We start from the raw sequence: 24,103 nt of genomic DNA, 5'->3' as shown, positions 1-24,103 counted from the left end.
ATAAGACAACTGAAGACTGTTCAAAATTGAGTTGCAGCTTGTTAGACCGGTCAGCCCTTTGGGTGGTCCCTCCTCATCATTATTTATTTTGTCCCACTTTTGCCTCAAACCCTGTTAGTATTTTTTCCTTTTTGGGAACCACCAGACTTTTTCGTATTGATGCAGATTCAGGGAGCCCTTTTATCTACCCCTGGAACTTCTGTCTGAGGGCCTGGAGCACAAAATGGTGGCCACTTGTGACATCATCAGAACCCACTGGAACCTACTAGAACCTTCTGCAACATTCTGGAACCCTGTGACAGTTGGAGGCGGTTTGGAATGTTGGGAAGCTAAGCCAGAGTTGACAGTTGGAGCTGGCAGTTGGCACCTGACTGGTGAAGAGAGAGCAGCAGAAACCTGAAGGAGGAAGGAGTGAGGCAGCAGGGGTGGAAACTTGTGCCTGGAGTGGGGTCCATAAACCCACCCTTGATACTAGTCCCTACTGACTGAGCCCAGCCTGGAGCCCTGTGAGGGAGAAAGCAAGAAAAACCATCTTAAGGACCTGGACAGCAGGAACAGGCCTTAAAAGTAAAGAACAGCAAGTACCTGACCTGGTTACTGGTAACTACCTGAAGTCCGACGTCGAGAAGCCTAGAGACCTGGAGCCCGAGGTGGAGAAGCGGCGCTGACTGGAAAGCAGACGTCGTACCCGGAGCCGCCAGAGGTCGAGAGAGGGCGCCGACGGAGGTCGTGGAGAGTACCAGAGGTCGAGGAGGAAGTCACCCGAGGTCGAGTGTGCGGCGTCGACGGGGGAGTGAAGTCCGCCCTCCGGAGTCGCCGGAGACCGAGGTGAAGCGTGCCGGAGGTCGGGAGTGGAGATCACACTCCGGAGTCGCCGGAACCTGAAGAGAATCGTGCCGGAGGTCGGGAGTGGAGGTCGCACTCCGGAGTCGCCGGAACCTGAGGAAAGGAGCACCGGAGGTCGGGAGTGGAGATCGCACTCCGGAGCCGCCGGAAGTCGACATCGAGCCAAGGCCGCCCGACGTCATCGAACCGGAGCCGCCCGAAGTCGACATCGAGCCAAGACTGCCCGACGTCATTGAACCGGAGCCGACATCGAACCGAGGCCGCCGACATCGAACCGGAACCGCATACCGGCGTCGACAAGAACTGTCATTGAGCCGAGGCCGCCGGCATCGAACCGGAACCGCCTCTCGGCGTCGACACGACTCCAGCGGCGTCGGAGCTTCATAAAAAGGGCAGTAAGTGGAATAGAGGGCGCCTAAGGCCCTGTGGAGCCCTGAGAGACTATCCTAGGGGCTAGAGAGGTGCTGGAACCAGCTTGATTGTGCCAGGGGTGAGCTGAGACTAATACAGAGGGGTTGTGTAGTGTGGGAGAGCCAGATCTCTAGATTCCCCCTTGACCTACCTCAGTTTAGGCCTCAGCCTTGTCCAAGCCAGGGAGTATACCCCTCAGGCCATCCATCTAACCACAAGCTGTGACTGGGCCAAATCAGCCCATAGTATTTTAAATGTGATCTGATTTTACAAATGCCATTGTTGGCTGATATTATTTATTGAGGGTACTGTATTTATTGTATTTATCTAAGTTATTCCTGTGATGTATTTATTGTCCTGAGCTAACTTATTCCTGCACAGTATTTATTGCTTCACATTATTTATTTGACCTGATCCTATTTATCGCACCTGTAAAGTGTTACTATTTATTTGACCTGCACTTTTTGAGAAGAAGCCTTGTGTACTGTGATTGTATTATTATTTATTTAATCAGCAACTAAGAGAAAAGAAGATAAAGAGATATATTTTCAGTATAATTTTTAAGGTGTAGTGTCGTTTTTGGAACGGATGCACGCATGGTTATTGTGTGGGTATGTCGTATGCTTAACACGGTGCCTGACCCCTGACCACTCGAGCCAAGCTACCACAGTGTATGTCTGGAAAAATCCCATTACCACCCTTCCGGTGTGGGAGTGGGGTTTTTCTAACACAGCTGGTTTAGGAAGCAGTAAATGTGTCAACCAATGTCTGCTTTTTTTCTCTCCATAGGGCTTTCTGATAAGATGTTTGACACATTGAGAGAGACATTGTTGCCATCAGCATTCCAGATTCTGACATTAACTTTTCAACTCTGACCGTCTGGGCTGAACAATTTATAGGTGGATCTGAGATCCTGTTTTGTTGCCTCATATTTTTGTAGTGCCTACTTTTTTGTATGTGGTGGCAGAATTTCCCTACAAGACATCCTGGGTCATTGTTGTTTAGTGCTTTGCATTAAGCCGCACTGCATATTTGTCTAAGTCTGTTCTTTGGGATGTAGATTAAATGTAAGTTTTTCTTGACTATTATGAGGGTGGAGTTGAAAACACAACTTCAGGAGACGAAGGAACGATCCAAGCAAATCTGAGGTTGTACGTCCGGTCATCTTTTAAGTCAATTACAACCTTTAGTGATCACCAAATCGTTCATAATTTTGATTAGGTGTGCAGCCGAATGATAGTCAGATCCATCTAACATATGTTCAAATCACCAATAAACTGCATTTTGGTTTGCAGGTGTAAGGCCAATTAAGAATTTCATCTAGGAATCTAGAGTTCTAACCTACAAGTCTCTACATTGTTGCAACGATGAAGGCACAATGTCAAATAATTGAACATCTTGCATCACAATTTAACAGAAGAGTGGGATGACTTTGAATCACAGAGAGATGAGTTTATTAAATATTATTGATGTCCCATAATCAACCCATGTATTATGGCTTTCAAACTTTTTTGTACTAAAAGCACAATTTTTGGTTATCACAGCACTCACCCCAAAGTTTAGCTATGCAAACGAGCAAAATATTTCCTTCTAACCTGGCACCATACCATAACACTCCCATTTGGAGTATTGCTTTGTGAAAAAAGTTATTCACGTTCCCTGTGGAAGTGCAACTGCATGAGCAAATTACTATTATAAAACTCTCCCATTTCCATTTCTAAAAAAACATGGTGGCAGTCTCTTTTTCCGATGTATATGGAAAATTAGCTTCAGGTAAAATGAAGATTTGTGGTAAAACACATTAGAAAATTGTACTCCGGTACTGGAGACAGTGAGGTAGCTGCATTCCAAAGGTAATGTCACATATGGAGATTTATGAAGAGTTAAAAAAAAAAAAAAGCAAAATGAATAACCATTACTGAGTCAGGGCTGATACCAGTGGGAATTTAAGAGATTGTGTTCTATTGTAGCAGCGTTAAGAAATCCAACTGCACATCTCTAGCTAAACATAAATTGTTCTATCAAGCACCACCATTACCTCTGAAGCAACTGTTTCCATCATGTTTTTGAGCTCTTTCTGTGTCAGCGGGCGTTCCTGTCTGCCATCTTCGTCATCATGAATATTCTCAAGGTTAGAGTTAACCACCTTCCTTGACACTAGTTCCTCTATTTTCTGGAAAGGAAGATTAAAAAGTTAGTTAGCCAAAACTGCTGAGCCTTAGGAAAAAGAAATGCAGAGATGGAGAATAATGTGTGCCTAATAGGGACAGCAGTTGGGTCAATAAAAACAAGATAGATATCTTCAGTAAAGCATTTTCCAACAGCTACTTTATCTTTCCTCACACACACTACCTAGAAGAGCCCCTCAAGCTCCGAACGGTATCTGGAATGGTTGCAAGCAGTTCACAAACCATGCTCTAGGTGGGGCAGAATCCCAGCAGCCGGACCTGCAGGGTCATCTTCATCACTAGAAGTGATGTGCTAGCAGATAGAGCTGGTAGAACTGGTTTGAAAAGTGATAAGGGGGTGAGACACAAACTCGTGTCTCTGTACCCCCGCAGCCTATACCCAGCCAACCCTCTAGCATCGGGGTTGGTGGACCCCCGCCGAGGATCGCCCACGCAACAGAACAGGTAGTGGGTGGCACTGGAGCTGAAAACGTCTCCTTGGCTCCCCGAGGACTGATCTTGCCGTGGCTGCTGGGCTCCCCCGTTGGGTGACGCCTGCCATCTTGAGGCCTGTCGTGGCGTTGTGAAACTGAATGCGAGCATCGGGGGCTCCCTTCCTGCCAGCCCAGGACTCCAGCGGCTGCTCTTGGTGCCTGGTGGAAACAACCGAAACACGTCTCCGCCCTTTTGGGTGCCCGGGGCCCTCGACCTGGACCATGTGTCTCCCTGAGGTGAGGGGGTGCCCTATCTATTGACTTTGGCGTCCCATGGCGGATCCGGGTGGGGAGGACCGCCTGGCCACAGCCCTGGGGGAGAGAGAGTGAGGGACCCGCTGCCTTAAGCTCCTCACCGGGCCCAAGGGCGGGAACGGGCCTGTGGCGATGCCGAGGGCAGCGAAGGTTTTGAGCCTTGTTCGGCCTGGAGCACTGCCTCTGCCTCCTACACTACTGATAAACGGCAAGTGCTGCACCTACTTGGGGGCCTTCATCGCCGCTGCAGGCCACCCCTCTACCTCCACTGGAGGGCTTCAGCAAGTGTCTGTCCCTGTTGCTCCTGACTGCTGCTCTCCTTGAGGCCCCAGTCCTGCCTGCCACAACCTACCGGTGACACCTCCCTGAATTGAGCTCACAGGTGGGGAGCCGGCTACCGCGCGGGGACTGGCGGTCTGGCTCCCTTGCTCCCACTGACTACAGGCGGCGACTGGGAAAGGCGCATGAACCCACTGCCAGACTCTGGAGGCTCTCAACAGCTGGGATGCCTCGTGAAACCCTAGCCACATCCTAGAGGTAACAGGCGATTGGATATGGGTATTCCAAGACTGGAATGTAGTTCCTTGGCCCTACAAGTTCTTTTCTTGCCTTCCCCCCTTCTGTCACCTTCCTACACACAGGGGAGGCTGAGGGTGGAGAATGGGGCTTTCATGGGCTGCTCTTCCTTCAAGTTGGGTCTTACGCAAGACTTATTGCCACTCTCGTCTGCTACTACTATCCTTGGCAAGCTCTCCTGGGACTTCCACGCTCCTTCCCCTATATCCATTACGTGCCCGAGACTCACTACACATACAATACGTACGTAAAATCAAGATTTGTAGTAAAAAAACATTAGAACATTGTACTCAGGTACTGGAGACAGTGAGGTAGCTGCATTCCAAAGGTAATGTCACATAAGGGGATATATTATGAGTTTCAAAAAATGCTAAACGAATAACCATTACTGAGTCGGGGCTGCTACCAGTGGGAATTTAAGTGGTTGTGCTCTATTGTAGCATCGTTAAGAAATCCAACAGCACATCTCTAGCTAAATATAAAAATTGTTCTATCAAGCACCACCATTACCTCTGAAGCAACTGTTTCCATCATGTTTTTGAGGTCTTTCTGTGTCAGCGGTCGCTCATCTTCGTCATCATAAATATTCCCAAGGTTAGATTTAACCACCTTCCTTGACGTTAGTTGCTTTATTTTCTGAAAAGGAAGATTGAAAAGTTAGTTAGCCAATACTGTTACGCCTTAGAGAAAAGAAATGCAGAGATGGAGAATAATGTGTGCCCGATAGGGACAGCAGTGAGGTCAATAAAAACAAGACAGATATCTTCAATAAATCAAGTGAAGCTGGAATGGTTGCAAGCAGTTTACCCACCAGGCTCTAGGTGGGGCAGAATCCCAGCAGCCGGACCTGCACCGTCATCATCATCACTAGAAGTGATGTGCTGGCAGACAGAGCTGCTGACTATGACCATTACATCGGTACCACTATATTTCCTAGCTCAGAAATGACTAAGGGAGAAAAAGAGAGCCAACAAAAGGGCAACATTTCTCAACTAAATGGGTCCACTCAGAATAATAAAAACATTTTCAAAAGATGGGAGGAAGGAGGATGATGAGGAATTTATGGGAACTCTAAGTATTTTTCAGAATACGTATGTGAGGTGAGTAAATTCTTCTGATGGATACACCCTTCTTCAAATTACTCAAGGGGGGTTCACAATGCTGTGCCTTTGAAGGTTATCTACGTCAACAGACCCTGCACAGAGGGGGCATCGTATTGATATTTAGGAAGGAATATGTTGTACCTTGCTGGAACACAAAGCTGGCGGAATTTATGAGGCTCTAGTAGCTAAGAAAACAAGTTACTTACCTGTAACTTTGGTTCTCCAGTATTGGTAACTTTCATAGATTCCCATAGCTTGTATCATTCCCCGTCGTCGGAATGGAAGTCTCGGTAAACAAAATAACATAGCAGTAGGTACAAAAGAGAAAGAAAAAGGCCTAGGCCTCATTCCTTTTTGTAGCATATCCACCTCTTTTTGTAAAAGAGACCAAAATAAAGCAACAGCCAATCAGATTAGCCTCATCCCACAGAACCCTCCTGAGAGAACCTCAGAGCCTCAGTTTTTCGAAGCCATTGTGTAACAGTACAACCAAAACCTGCAGAGGGCTGAGCTTTCCCAGGGGAGGAGGGTGGGCGCATGGGAATCTATGAAAGTTACCAATACTGGAGAACCAAAGTTACAGGAAAGTAACTTGTTTTCTTACTCCAGTATTGGAACTTTCATAGATTCCCATAGCTTGTATCAGAGAAGCTAGCAGTCAGAAGCACATTTTGCTCCCTTAGTGACATCTCTTCCTCTATTCTCCTTTTTTTTTTTTTAAAGTAAAACATCAAACAACAATGCAATCACATAAAGAACACATAGCAAAATGTGCAAATAAGAAAGAAAGGAGGGAAGAAAGGAAAGCTCACCACTCAATGGAAGAGGTTCCCCAGGACTGCCTGGTCTACAGCTGTGTCTTCTTGTGCCAAGGTCTCCAGGCAGTAATGTCTTGTGAAGGTGTGCGTGCTGCTCCAAGTTGCAGCCCTGCAGATGTCTTTAATCTGGACCCCCACAAAGAGCGCCGTAGAGGAAGCCATGGACCTTGTCGAGTGTGCTCAAATTCAGCCCTCTAGAGGCTTGTCCGCTGCAGAATGACAGAACTGTATAGCACTGGAGATCCATCGAGCAATACCCTGCTTGGACAGGGGTAAGTCTTTGCGGGGAGCACTGAATGCAATGAACAATTGAGAAGATTTCCGAAATTCTTTAGTACGGTCCAGATAAAATTTCAAGCACCGCTGCACGTCCAGCGAATGAAGTGCCCTTTCTGCTGACGTAGATGGCTGAGGAAAGAAAGCCTTGAGAATCACTGGCTCATTTAAATGAAAATCCGAAGGCACCTTTGGTATGAACTTTGGATTAGTCCTTAGAATCACTGTATTTCTTTTGAATTGGAGGAAAGGTTTCTGGATTGTGAGAGCATGTAATTCTCAAATACGCCTTGCCGAAGTGAGAGCAAGAAGGAGCGCCAATTTCCATGAGAGGAATTTCAAATCTGGTTGATAAACAGGTTCAAAGGGATGCTTCATCAGCTGGGTGAGAACCAAGTTCAAATGCCATGTGGGAGGCGGAGGCCTCACTGGAGGAAAGACTCGATATAGGCCTTTGAGAAATTATTTGACAATTCTGGATGACCAGAGAGAAGGCCCAGATGCAGTGCGTCTGTAGCGAGAAACTGCAGCCAAGTGAACCTTTATGGACGAATGAGCCAGACCCGTCTTAGCCAAGGACAGGAAATAAGGAAGAACCTGATGAGGTTGAGACAAGAAAGGGTCCACACCTTGCTGTTGGCATCAGATGCAAAATCATTTCCATTTTAAACGGTAAGTCTTGTTAGTGGAAGGAGCTCTAGCCTGAGAGAGAACATCTCTTATCTCTTCCGAGAGATGAAGATCTAGGAATTCTCGCTGCTCAGGAGCCATGCTGAGAGGTGTAAGGAACGAGGATCCAGATGCCACATCTGGCCCTGGGAAGGACGGAGAGGGGCCAGAGAAAAGAAGGGAAGCTCCGTGAACCAAAACTGCCTCGGCCAAGCTGGGGCTATTAGGATCATCTTGCATGGGTCCGTTTTGATCTTCCTGAGTATTTTCGGTATTAACGGAATGGGGGAAAGGCGTACACAAATGCTCTTGACCAAGCTATCGAAAGCGCATTCCCCAGCGATCTGCGATAGTGTAGTTTGCTTGCGTAAAACTGGCATTTTCTGTTCACCGGGGTAGCAAAGAGATCTATTGAGGGTTTGCCCCACCGGTGGAAAATGTCCTCCAAGACCATCTGGTTTAGTTCCCATTCGTGGCTGACTGACTAAAACCTGCTGAGCCTGTCCGCCGTTTCGTTTAGCACTCCTGGTAGGTGTTCTGCCTTGAGCGATATTCCGTGTAGGATCACCCACTCCCAAATTTTTTGGGCCTCCTGCGACAACGGAAGCGATCTGGTACCCCCTTCCTAGTGCATGGCCGTGGTGTTGTCCGTGCGGACAAGAACCGCCAAACCCTGCAAACGTGGAAGAAATGCTTGCAGTGCCAGACAAATCGCTCTGAGCTCCAGGAGGTTGATGTGAAGAAGGCGGTGCCGGGGCAACCAATGCCCGCTTACATGTAAGTCTTGAAGCACCGCACCCTAGCCTTCCAGCGAGGCATCTGTTACAACTTGAGGAGCCGGATTGCTTACTAAGGATAGACCTTGGGATAAATTCTCTTCTTTTGTCCACCACGAGGCTGCTTCTTTCATTGCCGCAGTAATCACCACCTTGTCGCCGAAGGAGCCGTGTACTTGTTGCCATTGCATGTCTTGTTGCTCCTGAAGAGATCGCATCCGCAATCTGCAGTGGGGTATCAGAGGGATGCATGAAGAGATCACTCCTAGAAGGGATTTGTAACGGCGTACTGAAAGACACATTTTTTTTCTCACCAGATGAGCCAAGGACCTCAGTTTCTCTTGCCTTTCGAAGGATGGAGAAGCCTTGTTGAGAGATGTGTCCAAGATAGCCCCTAGGAATCGTACTTTCTTGGACGGACAGAGAGACGACTTCTCCCTGTTGAGTGTCAGACCCAGATTGCTGAACAGAGTCGTATATGCCTCGACTGTCTCCACCGCTGTCCGCCTGGACGGAGCCTTCAGCAACCAGTCGTCCAGGTAGGGAAAGATTTGAAAATGCTGTTTCCTGAGGAAAGCTGCCACCGGTGCCAGCACCTTGGTAAAGATCCTCAGGGCAGATCGAAGTCCAAAGGGTAAAACTTTGAATTGGAAGTGGCTCTTGGCTACTGTGAATCGTAGAGACCTCTTGTGGGCTGGATGTATGGGTATGTGAAAATATGCATCCTCGAGATCGAGAGTGGCCATGAAATCTCCCGGGTTGAGGAGACTCAAGATATCCTGGAGAGAGACCATCCAAAGGGATTGATTGATGAGATAGGGGTTTAGCTCCCTGAGATCTAAAATGGGGCACCATTTCTCCAGCGTCTTCTTGACCAGGAAAAACCTGGAGTAGAAACCTTCCCCTCTCTGAGACGGGGGAACCGGCTCCACTGCTCCCTCGAGGAGCATCTGATGAACTTTGAGCTGTAAGAGACGCAGATGTTTTGAAGGCATAGTGACAGGGGGCTTGGAAGGTGGCATATGAAGAAACTCCAGCATATGGCCATCTTGAATGATGTTGAGCACCCAACGGTCTGATGTTATCCATTTCCAGTTGTGGAGGTATTGAGACACCCTGCCTCCCACAGGTGTTGACGGGGAGGTGGGTACAGTAGGCAGAGCCAGAACGTCGCTATTGACTCTTGGAGGTGTCACGTCCTTGGAGATATTGTTTTCCTCTAGTGTTGGACCTAGAGAAAGAAGAGGTCTGGCCTTGTCTTTGTTGGTCGATACGACCGAGACGTTGAACCATAAGAAATGGACCGTTGTTGTTGGTAGGAACCTCTGTAGAATGTGGTACTCTTCCCCCTGTCCCCATGGAAAGGAACCTTCCGATACTGAAGATTTCCTAGAGATCTTGCCGTCTCCGTATCTTTTTTAATGTCCTGGAGGGCATCGTCGATATGCTTGCCAAAAAATGCCTCAAACGGGAGGTCCAGAATTTTGTTCTGGACCTTCGGCCTGAACCATGTCGCCCGGAGCCAGCCCTGGCAACGAAGAACAGCTGCGTCTGCCAGTGAACGGAAAGCTGTCGTGGCAATATCCATGGCACAGTCGATCACTTCCGCAGATGTAGCCTCTCCCTCCTGTAGAATCTTCTTGGCCTCCACCTTGGACTCCTGTGGGAGCTGGTCCAAATATGGTGAGAGGTCGCACCACATTTGGCGATCGTACCTACCAAGGATTGCCAACATATTCGCTGCCCATACCAAAAGACTTGCCATAGGGGAAAACCTTTTCCCCGCATTATCAAGGCGCCTGCCTTCTTTATCGGGAGGAGTTGTCAAGGGTGCAGAAGGATTGCGTGACTTTCTTTGCGCCGCCTGCGATATTACCGAATCCGGCTTCGGTTGACTATCCTCAGGCGCCTTGTACTTCTTCTCCAGGCGTGGCAAAACAGGAATAACAGTAGCCGGGTTTTTCATTGCCTTCAAACCCTCGTCCCAGACATGGCTGACAATGGGAATGGAACAGACCACTTTCCTGTAGGGCTCCTTAAAATCATAAAGGAAGCATTCCTTTTGAACTGAAGGAATAGGAAGCTTGAATCTACTGGAGGCTCTTTCCATCAGTTTGTGAAATCCCCCAATGTCTGCCGGGGGAGAATCCACTGGATCCGGAGTAGGTGAAGCTGGATCTGGGATCACATAATCCTCCCCCACTTTACACACTGGTTAGACCTGTTGCCATCGTCCTGATCCTCGTCCGAGGAATCATCTTAAACCACTGGAGGTATACCTGGGCTGGATACCTGCGGCTGTGAAACCATCTGGGATGGTTCTCCCGGAGAAAACACTGCAGAAGCTGATGGTGTAGGCACAGCATGTACTGCAGAGAAAGTCGAAGATGGAGGAGGAGGAGCTTGAGAAAACCTCTTCCTATAATCCTGCAACATGCCCTGGAGATCTGCCAGGAGGGAAGAAGAGACTGAAACCATCTCCTGGCCTGCGCTTTCCTGACGACGATAGGATTGCTGGTATGAGCACTCATGAGTGTATTCGCCCTCAGAATCAGTGTCCTGACATTTTACCAATAATTGTGAGGGGCTATGGGCATAGCCACAAGAATCCTGATCATCCCCGTCAGAGTCCTCTTCTTCCTCGAGCAACAGTGTGGGAGACAAGGAGGTAACCCTCCTTGGAGACGTCATATCAGGCGTTCTTCTCGTTAAGGAAATAGTAATCCTCTCCGTCGACGAAGATGTTGTCGACGGTACCGTCGGCGATGGGGTTGTAAGAGAAAACGATCGTCGATGAGGTCGGACACAGAAGATCCACCGCCGATGGTTGAATCGTCGACACTGCCGTCGACGAGACCATTGACACTCCTGGCGTCGTCATCGTCGTCGTCGTGATTGCTCTCGTTGACGACACGTTGTCGCCGTAACCGTCGTCGACGCTCCCATCGACACAGACATTGATATGTGACTAGAAGGTACCGTCGACGAGCCCGTCGACGGTGTAACTTTTTTCAGCTGGGATTTTGAAGTCTTCGTCGACTGAGTCTTCTGCAGCGTCGTCGACAATCTGGAATCTTTCTCTGACTTCTCAGAAGATAGAGAAGAGGGCTTTTAGCAGACTCCACCACTGCTGCAGCTGCAGATAGTCCTTCCCTCTCCTTTGCACCATGGTGAGGAGATTTGCTAGGACTCCGGCTCTCAGACTCACGGGGGGTCTTTTTTGAGGCCTTAACAGGACTTTCTGAGGATGGTGAAGGGGAAGCCCTACCCCTTTTCACTGACCTTCGAGATGAGGTGCCAGATGATGAGTCCTCACTGTCACTTGACAGAGTTTCCTTCCTCGACTTTAGCTTCTGGAGCCAAGTGAGGAGGTGACCCTCACGGTCCCGGAGGGTCTTCGTAGAGAAGGTGCGGCAGATCTTGCAGTCCGCTGCCTTATGATCCGGGTACAGGCACTAAATGCAGTCCTTATGCCTGTCTTCCACATACAACCTCTTCTTGCCACAGGTGAAACAAGCCTTGAAAAGGGCTTTCTTCTCCTTGTCAGACATTTCTGAATGAAATAACAAACAGTTCTGAAGAAAAAATGTTGAAAAAAAATTGTCAACTAGAGTTGAAGTAAGCAGAGCTCATAGGAGACTCCCTTAGCACAACGTGCGGTAGAAAATCTGAGGCTCTGAGGGTCTCTCAGGAGGGTTCTGTGGGGTGAGGCAACTCTGATTGGTTGTTGCTTTATTTTGGTCTCTTTTACACAAAGAGGTGGATATGCTACAAAAGGGAATGAGGCCTAGGCCTTTTTCTTTCTCTTTTGTACCTACTGTTATGTTATTTTGTTTACCGAGACTCCCATTCCGACGACGGGGAATGATACAAGCTATAGGAATCTATGAAAGTTCCAATAAGTGTACTTTAGCAGCTGATTCTTCTCTTTGTTTTTTATTAGAACACCTCCCTCATAAGTGGGCAGACAAATGTGTGAATAATTTTCATGAATCGGCCAGTAAATTATCTTTGTTTTAAATTACAGAAGGTTGCAATGTTTCAAAGACTACGTTTCAAATCTAGATTAGGTCACTTTTTACCAGTCAAACCTACTTGATTTAATCGTAAAAAACAAATAACACTTGGCTTTCCAATTCATCAAAGGAAACAAGATTTTGGGTTAGGCGAGTTGAAGGAAAGTGGAGGAGTGTGATGCTATTTTCTACAAACATCAACGAAAGTGTTACAAAAAAGATGTGTTTCTAGCTGATGTCCAACTATCTTGACAAGGTTATTATAGTACCTCAGAATATATTGTCTGAGCTATTTCTTCATTAGGATCTTTCACTCAGCCTGGTTGCATCCCAGGTTCTCTTCAGTCCTCTCAAGAACTCTGCAACCCTATTGCTGTGTATTTTATAACCAAAATCACTAAAATCTGACAGCATTAAATTAAATAGAGACAGGTTAGATAGCATTTTCTATGAATACCCAGTGGCTGCTCCAGTGAAGTGCTGGGCTTTATTTCAATAAGTAGAGGAAGAAGAAATTCACTCCGTGGCAATCACATTATCATTTATCATCATTTATAACTCTATTCTATCCAGTTAAACATAGATCATAGAAGTATAGTACACAATAAAAGTTACATAGCATAAAATTTCATTTAAAATACACCATAAAAGTTAACGTGAAAAATGTCATAATGACAGTACTTTAAAACTAACCTTAGTCTGTTAGCGCTAAAAACTGCAGTCTGTACCTCCAAACTACCAACTGACTAATACGACTTTGAGGACGACATTCCACCCCCCTCAGATTTCATTCCGATCAGATTCATAACGTGCTCAGTGAATAAGTTAACCAACTTAAACGACTACTTTCAACATCTACAACTACTCAGCTATATACAAGTTTCTCCTCCTCTTACAGGCCCATAGAAAAGTGGCAAAGAAAAACAAGTAAATGTGTCAGCAAGTTTCTTAAGGAAGTACAAAGGTGGACGACATTGGGTAAAATTATAACGTCGCAGAAGGGGTAGAATGTATCTTGAGCTCTGTTCCTTAAAAAACCACAGAAGAAAAATAAGTGAAGATCATAATGTTCCGAGATGTTATTGCAGGGGCAAGGTGACAGACCTTTGTGGCCATACCTCTTTGCGGTGAAACCCAGCATCAAAGGAATTAGATTAATCCGAAACCTCAACAGGGTAAATCTACGCTGGGAATTTCTTACTTTATCTAGATACAAATACTCCCCTTCCAATAAGAGCAGGGCTGTTTGGTATAACATGACGAAAGATTTTGCATAATTTCTTTCTTTCCTTTCATATTAAGCCTTGGATAAAAATAATGACTTTATACGCGACTTCGAAAATGTAATCCATGCACTAGGATTGATAAATAAATCGGATAAACCTAATGAGGCCAGAGTGGACCTTATGTACTGGAGCCATGTGATTTTATGTGCATCGTCCAAAGCCAAGCAGTTTATTTTATTATCCTTTGTGTTAAATTAACGGCGTTCCTTCTCCAGATAGAGTGCCATAACAAAATAGGAGCAAGTCTTATTATATCCGTTACATATGGTAAACCTAATTCGAGGTGCAAACATAACTTGAGCAGGAACCCGGAAGGGAAATAACCCTCTTTAAAAAAATCCTCTAACCTTTGCAAAGGTTCTATGTGTGCCATTCCCCAGAGCCCTGCCCCATACGTCTCAGCGGAGATGGTTTTCGCACTATAGATCTTTTTAATAGGTACAATTGATTTTGAGCCCAGCTTTCTCATAAACCCAGAGATAGCAGCCATACTTCTCTCCAATACGAGGGCCCTACCTACTTTCCACCATGTTTAACCACAATTGTTTTTTGTCAAATGATACCCCTAAAAAGGGAAAAGTGTCCACCACGTCCAGTTTACGAGTCCCTATATAGAAAGATGGAGTTCTCAGAGGGCACAGTTCCTGTTATCAAAACAAAGGATTTTGACTAATTTACTTTAGATCCAATGTTGTCATAAAACCCACATATGCTACTATAAGACGTTGTAAGGCCACCAATTCTGGCTATTAAAACCGTATCATCAGCAAATGCCAAGATCAGAAGAGAAAGTGTGTTAAAAGAAGGGACATCCTACGCAAAACCTGCGAGAGCGGCCTCCACCCCATTTGTATACATTGAAAATAAAAAGGGGCGAGAACACATCCCTGCCTGACACCCCTCATAATCTGGAAAGAATGAGTGCATTCCCCTTTTCTTCCATAGCGCACACATGCTGTGGCGTGGGAATACAGCTGACGAATAAAGTTGATTAATACTACGTCAATACCCATCTCCTCCATTAGCTTCAACAATTTGGAATGACTCACAGAGTCGAACACTGACATTAGATCCATGAAATCCATGTAGGTTTGTCCACCCTTTGCTGATGTGTATTTTGAGATAATCAGACTTAAATTCAGACCCTGATCGATTGTCCCTCTCCCCCTTTGCAACCCATACTGGGCTGGGATCAGGATGTTTTTTTCCCTAGCCCATTCTTCCAACCTGTTTAGCAAAATACAGCCCATCAATTTCGAAGTACTAGCCAAGAGGGAAATTGGTCTGTAATTCTGGGGTTTTGATTTATCTCCCTTTTTATATATTGGGACAATGATGCTGGTTTTCCAGGAGGCTTTGGGACCCAATTTTGATAAGGCATTAAATACGTGTGTTATAAGTGGGGCCCACAGATATTGGTGCTCTAGGAAAAAATCGATGGGTACCCCATCTGGGCCAGGGGCTTTAGCACTACTAAATTTTCTCAGAGCTTTTTCTACTTCCTCCAGAGAGAATACCAGATACTCCTTTGGCATTAGGGCAACGCTGGTTAGATCTTTTGTACTAGAATCGGAGGACACAAAGATTTGTTCAAAATAGGCCACCTAAGCCTCCTCACTAACATGAGTGTCCAAAGTTATCTCTCGATTACTTTTAAAAAGGGGACATTAATCACCTTCCAGAACTCCCACGTGTCCTTGGAAATTGTTGTGCAAGCCAGGTTTTCCCAAGCGGCTTCCCTCAGGTCCATTTCCCTGGTCTTTCTTGCTAACTTATACGCATTTTGCAGAATCTTAATCTGTGCTTGGTCTCTTGGTTGCTGTTTCAAGGGCCCTATGAAGATATTTCAGAGAATTACAACAGGCAGTGTCAAACCATTTATTTACTAGGGCCTCCTTATGGGTGGTGGATCAAGTCAAAGCAAGTTTGACTTCTCCAGGTAATTCCAGAAACAGGGGTGGCAGCAGATCCGGGCATAATTCGGGATCTAAACACTGTAATATTGGATCCATCACATTAGATAGAATCTGAGGGAATATTTTTGCCTTATCAATTTTATCCCATTTTGCAACTGACAGTGTTCCGTTATCTCGGGATACTCATATACAGGGAACCAGCGGACTTAATTGAAGGCAATCTGGTACGAGCGGTTACAGCAATAAGTGCACAGATAGTTTTTTGGGGCAGTTATGGGAAGTATTGCACTTTTGAAAATGGTAGTGCTTCCACGCCTCCTTTACCATTTCACGAACTTGCCAATACATGTCAGGCTGGTGTTTTTCAGAGGGTTGGAACGCAATATGAGGCAATTTACCTGACAGGGGTCAAGCAGTGGAGTAGCACCAACTAAAATGTACGCCTCGAATAATCGAGGGGGCCTCGCGGTACCTAATATGGAGTAGTATTACATAGCGGCGCAGCTCCAATGGGTGGCCAGATGGCTAAGTGCACGACAGCTAGAAGACACAGCCACACTTCACCAGGGTATACGCATTCCCGGATAGTAGCGCTATTTCATCCAGGCAGAAAGGGAAGATCTGGTGAATCCACGCTATCCCCCGTAATGTCAGACTCCGGCTCATTTAGTATTACATAACACACAGAGCATATCTGACACCGGCCAAAATAAACCACTATTTTAATGGAAACAATACCAGATGCCCAAGATGTGATATGGTAGGGGCGTACCTGCTACACTTGCTGTGGGCCTGCACGGTCATCCGTGCATAGTGGTATATCGTTACTAAGCATCTGGCTCAATGCACGGAACATACTTGGATTGAACATGGGAGGCATGCGTATTAGGTTTATATCAAAGGCCCAAAAAACATAAAGTGACAACCCGATATATAGACCTGGGGCTCATAGTGGCCAAACGTCTATTTATGAGACACTGAAAATCCCCTGAACCCCCGGTCGCAAAGGCCTGGCTTCAATCACTCCTCTGCTGGGCACAGGCAGAACGTATAGCGCTCCGCTGCAAGGACACGTGGGGATATGGAAACAGCCACTGGCAGCAATGTGGGATGCGATATTGTGAGATTCCCGTACGTCATGCAGAACTACTCTGAAACACTTGAGAGCGCGTCTGAACAAGATGAGGAGTAAGAATTATTCATTAAGGCAGAGTACAGGGCACGCAGATGTGCAAATAATAGCCAGTGAGAGAGGCACATAAAACTTTAGGTGTAGTATGTCCCTTACACCCATCCAGACAAAATATAAATCATTCCAGAACCAAGAACGTTGACATTGAGATGGGTGGATAATAGGCAATGGGAAGAGGATGTGGGCGAGGTCGGGGCAAGTGCAACATGATAACGACACAGAGTTACTGAAAGAGTGTGCTGATTTAATTGATTGGAAACATGAGGAGGGGTAACTGTACTGTTCTCTTGTTATATCCATGTTATGTTGCATAATGTTTGAGTTTGTAGGCATTAGACATCGCAATTAATTCAAACGTGTTAGACATGACTGTAACAATTAATCATGATAAAACATAATGGGTAAGAAAAGTCTGTTGCTAGAACTTGGAATTGATTGTTGATGTATGACCTAATATGTGAAAAATTTGAAATTCAATAAACAAATTTAAACAAAATAAATCATCAATTTCATCCCACTTTAGTTGGAATGCATTCTTTCTAGTTAATAGTGGCTGTGGTGCCTTTACTACTGATAGTGCTATAAGCCAACCCCAATATTTCTACAAAAAGAAAAGCATGATCATTAAAATTGGTAAACTTGGTGCCTGTTTGGGTTATAATTCCTCGCATAGGAGTAGAGGCTACCACAAAATCAATAGTGGACTCGCATTCACCACGGACAAAGGTTGTTGTAAATGAAAGATTCTAGCTACACTATGTTACACATAGAGAAACTTGAACAGCTTCCATTTACAAAAGCAGAAACACCATCTGCAGTCTGGTTAATGCACGGGGTAATCTCGTTACCTATTGCTAAATATTTCCTTTCACTGCTTGCATGAAACACTTCTCGGTAGGTAGATACAAACCTCTTGGGAGCAGGTACATACACCAGTTGAGGTCCCTGCCATTTACGTATCATTGTCAATGGGCTGAGAGAGAGGTTTTTCTTACAGGGGAGGAATGTGACTCCACTGCCGGTCATTCCCCTGTTTGTGAACATGTAAAGATTCACGGCACCTGTAATGCCGTGTCGTGTCTGCCCCTAATTTGGCTTGTTAATTAAAAGGAACTCCTGTTCTTGCTATTATTCCCAATCTTACACTGCTTTCAAATGGAAGCTATCTTGTCCTTAATAATCAGGACTGTTGCGGTCTGCAGGCAGGAATCCCATATGTGGTGTCCGTTTCCCAGTTAGTCACTTGCTCCAACAACGTCCTGTATCCTCCTCCGCACAAGAGTGTTGATAGTTTATTATGCCTTCCATTCCAACTTTGAAAACATTTCAATAAGCTAAGCAGTTATTGTTTCAACAAGAGGTGGCTCTCACTTCAGCTCGCAAAACCTTGGAATAACAGGTGGCGAGAACTTCCAGTGAAATACAGTCATTGTTAAACACAAATCTCCCCTACATTTTAGTGAACTGATACATCAAATATTCAATGCATCAGATACCATGGGCCTGACCCACTTTTTTAAACTTGTGGGCTCTGGCCGCGTGACCTAATTTCAAACTATTTTTAGAGTAATACCAGCTTTTATACATTCATTTTTTTCCAGCGTGTTCGGTGGGTTCCCACTGCTGCTCGTCTTGCTTTTTGGGCAACAGTGCTGTTCCTGCTATTCCGAAATGGATATTCCCTTTGTGGTCCTTCCAGGGCAGGCATTGCTGTAGCTGTACCGTGAGTGTATGATACGGCTCTTTGGAGTAGTGGCCCCGGATGCCAAGTTCTGTTTAACTTTCCACTATGCCTACTTCACCTGTGTGCAACCTGTGTTTCATTGCATCCGGAGCCACTTTTAATGGGCTCTGAATGTCTGCCTGGCTACACCGTCACAAGCTGCCCTCTATTTTGAACTATTGATGAGTCCCCTAGGGGCCCATTACTAGGACTGTTCCTTGGGCATGCGATCTATTCATAACCCAGCGTTATGGCCAATGGCCGGAAATGGTTCCTGTGCAACAGGTTGCCCCATGATGGTCTTATCAACATCTGGCACTGAGAAGCATGTTTGTTCCCTTGACCCTGCTCAAGGCACTATAGGAAACCACCATCGCAAATGGCCGGGAAAGAGCAAGCGCCTTTCTGAACTCCATACAGCTACCTGCTATAACACCAGAACAGAGTGAAGAGCTGGACGCCCCAATCGAGTAGGATGAGATTAGGGAGGTCATAGTAGCGCTGGCAACAGGGAAAATCCCTGGCTTCAACAAATTCCCGGCAGAATACTACAAAGCATATACAGTAACCCTGGGCCCATGCCTTCATGCCCTATAAACCACTGCCTTGGAAGACGCCACCCTGCTGAAATCATTGACCGAAGCGTGGATGTTTTCGCTCCCTAAGCCTGACAGGGTCCCAATGGAGCTGAGCTCATATCGGACTCTGGCTTTATTAAACACAGATTATAAAATCCTGGCGAAGCCTTTGGCAGACCAGCTGGCCCTGTTGGTCCAATCCTTGGTTCACGCTGGCCAGAATGGCTTTGTGCCAAAGCGGATTAACTTATTGAAAACCTGTGGCTTTTTTTTTAGTGTGGCTAAATACGCACGGGACCGATGGCCCTGTTCAGGGTGCCTGATTTTAGACCTTGTGAAGGCCTTTGACACCCTGGAATGGGAATTCCTGTTTGCGGTGCTGCCACGTTATGGGTTTGATGAAGCTTTCCTCAAAATGACCCGGCTCCTGTTTAGTGAGCCAATGACGAGAGTGCAGACAGGTCCACCTATCTCAGTTCATATTCGAGTGAGGCGAGGAACCAGGCAGGGGTGCCCACTATCCCCATTACTATTCTCACTAGCCATTGAGCCACTGGTGGCAGCCATTCAAGCGCGGGGAGCAGGTTTGGGGACCCCACTGGGAAACGGAATACATACTATTTCTCTATATGCGGATGACCTCCTCATATATTTTAAAGATGTGCACTCACTCCCAGGAGCTGTAGCGCAGACCCTAGGAGACTTTGCAATCCTGCCAGGGTTGAAAATAAACGCGGCCAAGTCCTGCCTTTATCTGTTTGACAAAACATGTCCCAACCCGCAATATATGGTCAACAACGTTAGCAGTGGATTGCGGGCGCGCGAGTTATAGTTATCTGAACTAACTATAACGGGGGAATTTCATTGTTTTTTTACGAGTGAAATATCCACCTAACTATAACATGTGCAAAACCATTGAAATTCCCCCGTTATAGTTAGTTTATTATTTTGATGACATGCTTCATGTAAAGCAACATGTATTAAAATGAAGTGAAATGCATGAAAGTTCTTACAAATTTGTGGGTATATATTTGGCAAATTAGCAGTTTGCACCACGCAGTGCGGGCAGGGTCAAGTGATTAGAGACTCTTGAAGTATCTAATTGACATATTAAGACATGTCTGATATACTTTTGCCCATCAATGACATAATGGTGTTCACCCCTTACACTACATAATAATGACAGTGACAGATATATAGTGGATAAGCTGGCAATGGTGGTGTTCAACCTTGGTGCAATGGGTCCCCTGATATATATGTGGGCAGTATTAGCATGTGACAGGTTTCTTTGGAGTTATGGTAAGCATTCATGACCAATGATGGTAATACCTGGGCCTTTGAAGAAGAATAGGTCCATGTCAGGTAAAAAATGTTTTTCTCAGAAAAGGGCCTTCGTCTTTCAAATTGAGCTTGTTTGCTTAAATGGAAACTGGTATTTGATTAAAAAATATTTACTTGCAAAAACTGACATGCTGATGAAGATGAAAGATTGCAGTTCCAAAATACATTTAAAATTGATAATTGAGTGATAATTGAAGCTGAGTTGGGGGGACTTATTGCTGTGGTTATGCATTTTGTACCAGACAGCAACGGTGCTTTGTCTGGTATTTTATTAGCCATGTGGAGGCATTTAATATATATGAGCTTTTCCCTGGCATTAAAGCTTGGAACCTCACCTGAAATGCTTGCATGGTCACTACTGCTAAACCTGCTTAGGGTAGTAATATTGTCAGTCTAATATATGTGTTCACAACTTTAGAGTGATAACATTTGCTAGTACCTCGGCTGGACTTTCCTTGAGCAGGAATAGATCTCACTGCAGAAAAGACTGGAGACCCCTGCAGTAGAGTAAAAGTCAGCTTGTGACACTAACAGAGACCAACACATCTTACATGTTCCCTGGCAAAAAGGTATGAACCAATAAAGGTTTAATTTTTAAAACAGTATGTCAAATCAATAAATTGTTATTTAATTGTATTGTACTGTGTGCGTTTTGTTAGAACCTTCAGGATATTTCTGTTGGGTGTTTTTTACTTACTTCTTCTAAGGTCGAGTTTTTACTTTCAATGCTCCTAAATTCAGTGTCGAAAAGTTGTTTTAGACTATCCATCTCCTGCTGAAACCTGATCCTCTCCTCCTCCTTCCACTTCTCAAAATCTTTTTTTGCATCCTCCTTTAGGCGAGAGATCTCCTCTGATTCCTGTCAGACAAAGAAGCAAAACCAATTACTGTTTGTAATAAAAACCTATAAAGGATGGGTAAAAGTTAAATGAAAATGCCTTGTATGGTGGCAAGTTTTTTATAAATATACCCACAACTGCTAACAGCACTGAAGACTCTTCTCTTCCCTGACCCTTAACCCCCTCCCCTGCTGACCCCCCCTTGAGTTCAGGTCTAGCGCTGGGATGCTCTAGGGTTACTACGCGCTCTACAAAACTTTTAAATAAATAAATAAATAAATAAATAATGTCTCAATTACTTATGGGTATTTCCATTAATCGGAGCGTTTTCTTCACCTTTCAAGTTAATATCTATAGGAAAAAAATCGCTTTCCACAGACCCCAGTCCCATTTTCATATTTTAATAAAAGAACGCTTCAGTAGTCCTTCTATAAAGGCCATGCCCAACAGCATCACATTCTTAAGTACAAAGCCAAACAAATAATGGTACACAATTTACCACCCTTCCAGGAATGGAGGGTGGGATATATTGACTAAACTGAGGTGGAGAAGACTGAATATTGAAGCTACTGGTATGTAATTGACACATTAACTCCTTGTCTATTTTCCCATACTAGACTTCACTTTTGAGGAATATCAAAGCTCCAAGTAATTCCAGCCAACTTGACTGGACAGAAGGTTTTCAACCCTTTCTAGCTGATCCACAGTTAAGAAAACAATCAAGGCTGGACTGGCTGTAGCGAGCACCAGGCGTTTCCAGGTTGGGCCACCAGGGTGGGGACCGGTTTTGGACCCTGGGGGCCGGTTTTGTTATCAGGGGCCGGTGTTGCAGCATAGCTGCAATATCGTCCCCTGTACAAAAGCTGCAGCAGTGAGACAGGAGTGGTGCTTACAACTAGCAACCCCCTAACAAACCCACCCCACCCAGTCGGCCGAGCTGTTCGCCAGGGCCGGTTTCGGATCCCAGTCTGGTCATGCAAACAATGAATCCACAATTCTGAAAAATGCAACTCGATCAAGATACACCAGGACTACTCTCTTGACATCCATTAAATGAAAAAAACTCCTCTTCAGGAGCCGAGGAATCTGAAACCAACTGAGGTAGTACTACCTGCAAATATAGAGGGGATTTAATCTTGTGGCATGACAAACAGACAGGAGGACGTTGAATAAGAAGAACCCACTTTTGACTCCTCCATATCTGACGCAGAAGAGGAGAACAAGAGGGCCGGGCTCAAAAGTAAAGCACCATGAGGGGGCATGGCCAAGCAGTCCACAATGGCAGATGTGCTTTAGACGAGCTCCGGAGGCCCGCTCGTAATCCTGCAACTATCTTGTTCATTCGTCTGTATCCTGCCCCCAGTCTCCCTGGTATATTGTCCCCATGCCCACGCCGTTTTGTGGGAACGGCCAAACCCCGATCTGAGGCCGCAACAGTGACGTTGTGGAAGTGCCGGTGAGTGGAGCCTGGGCCCATGCTGCCCCACAAATCATCCTCGCTCATCGGCTGACTTCGGACCTGACTACGCCCGGAGGCGTCCCGACCGAGGTATAAGGCTAGACTAAAGTGGGGCCCGGGCCTTGTGGCGGCCAAAGCTGGGGCGAGATATCTCTGGAGCAGTGAGGCGACGCTGCCAGTCCGTGTGGTGCCGGAGAGGGGTGCGACGCGCTTGTGGTCGGGCGCCGCATATCTTTGGATATCCTTGAGGCCTACGGTGGCTGAGTAGTGCCCATCCCGGGCCCACAGTTGGTGGTGGCCTACACAGCGGTGGACTGCAGTCACGCGCGGCACCACTGGACCGGGACTCAGCCGGGGGGTGCGGCGCTCAGCGGTCCCATAGGCCGGTGACGCGAGACTCCGCCATTTTGTAGCTTTGCGGCCCTTTTGGCGCCGCTGGTGCCCTGGTTTTGCCTTGCGCTGCCTGGGGGAGAGGTGGCTCCTTGCGACATTGAACATCCTATAGATCAGCTTCTATATCTACCACGGCCGTTTGGGGACGCCTCTGTGAGGGAGCGGCGCAGTGCTGCTGAGAGGGGTTGTGCGGAGGTGCCCATTAGAGGGGTGGAGGGTGGCTGCACGCGGAAGCAGCCGGGCTATGTCCGGTGCGGCCAGTGTGTGGGTCTCCTTCACGCCGGCTTCTTGCCTGCCTTGAAGCTAGCTGGCACCCAGATCGACAATCATAGCGGACCCCTCACTATTCAAGGGATAGTGCTATTACGGCTGCGGACTGAGACGTAATCACCCAGTGTGCTGACCCCCTGGGGACTTACGCCTATGGTGCTTGGAACGGATTACTACCACTGAAGATGACCCGAGACAAGTTGCAGGGTACCAAGCATAGGATGCTGGTTCGCAACGCTGGGGCCGGGTCTCAGGTGGCAGAACCAGTGGGCCAGGCCCTTACTTGCCCTGACAACGCTGCATTGATGCCGGCAATAATGCAGTCTCGAGACGCACTGGAGGCCCAGATCGGGGTGGTGGGGTTGGATGTCATGCCGATCCGCCAAGATCTCCGCAAAGCGGTCGACAGAATAACGGAGACCGAGACCCGTATATCTACTACTGAGTACACAGTTGCCTCCCTCCAAAAGAAGGTATCCTCCCTGGAATCCATCACGAAGGGGCTTGCGATCAGAGCAGAAGATGCAGAGGGCAGACCTTGGAAGAAGAACCTACGCTTCATGGGCTTTCCGGAGGGATGCGAAGGCAATAACCTGGAACAGTTTCTTACCACGTGGATCGCAGAATGGATCCCTCAGTCCTCTCTGTCCCAAAGCTTTATTCTCGAACGTGCGCATCGAGCCCTGACGCAGAAGCCT

General features: G+C 46.5%; 1 protein-coding gene across 2 annotated transcripts in view; it reads right to left on the bottom strand.

Moving 5' to 3' along the window:
• DZIP1L (DAZ interacting zinc finger protein 1 like) overlaps positions 1-24,103 on the bottom strand; it is a 521,233-nt gene that overhangs the window by 333,992 nt on the left and 163,138 nt on the right. For both annotated transcript variants that reach the window (XM_085634320.1, XM_085634319.1), the window contains exons 5-7: positions 21,142-21,303; positions 5,261-5,386; positions 3,296-3,430 (exon numbers count right to left, since the gene is read on the bottom strand). In XM_085634320.1, the coding sequence (XP_085490446.1) occupies positions 3,296-3,430; positions 5,261-5,386; positions 21,142-21,303 (423 nt within the window). The remainder of the gene's footprint in view (positions 1-3,295; positions 3,431-5,260; positions 5,387-21,141; positions 21,304-24,103) is intronic.

The sequence above is a fragment of the Triturus cristatus genome, chromosome 11, assembly GCF_964204655.1.
Source record: "Triturus cristatus chromosome 11, aTriCri1.1, whole genome shotgun sequence".
Taxonomy (NCBI): domain Eukaryota; kingdom Metazoa; phylum Chordata; class Amphibia; order Caudata; family Salamandridae; genus Triturus; species Triturus cristatus.
Note: the sequence above shows the minus strand (reverse complement) of the source record. Positions and strands in the feature narration are given on the sequence as shown.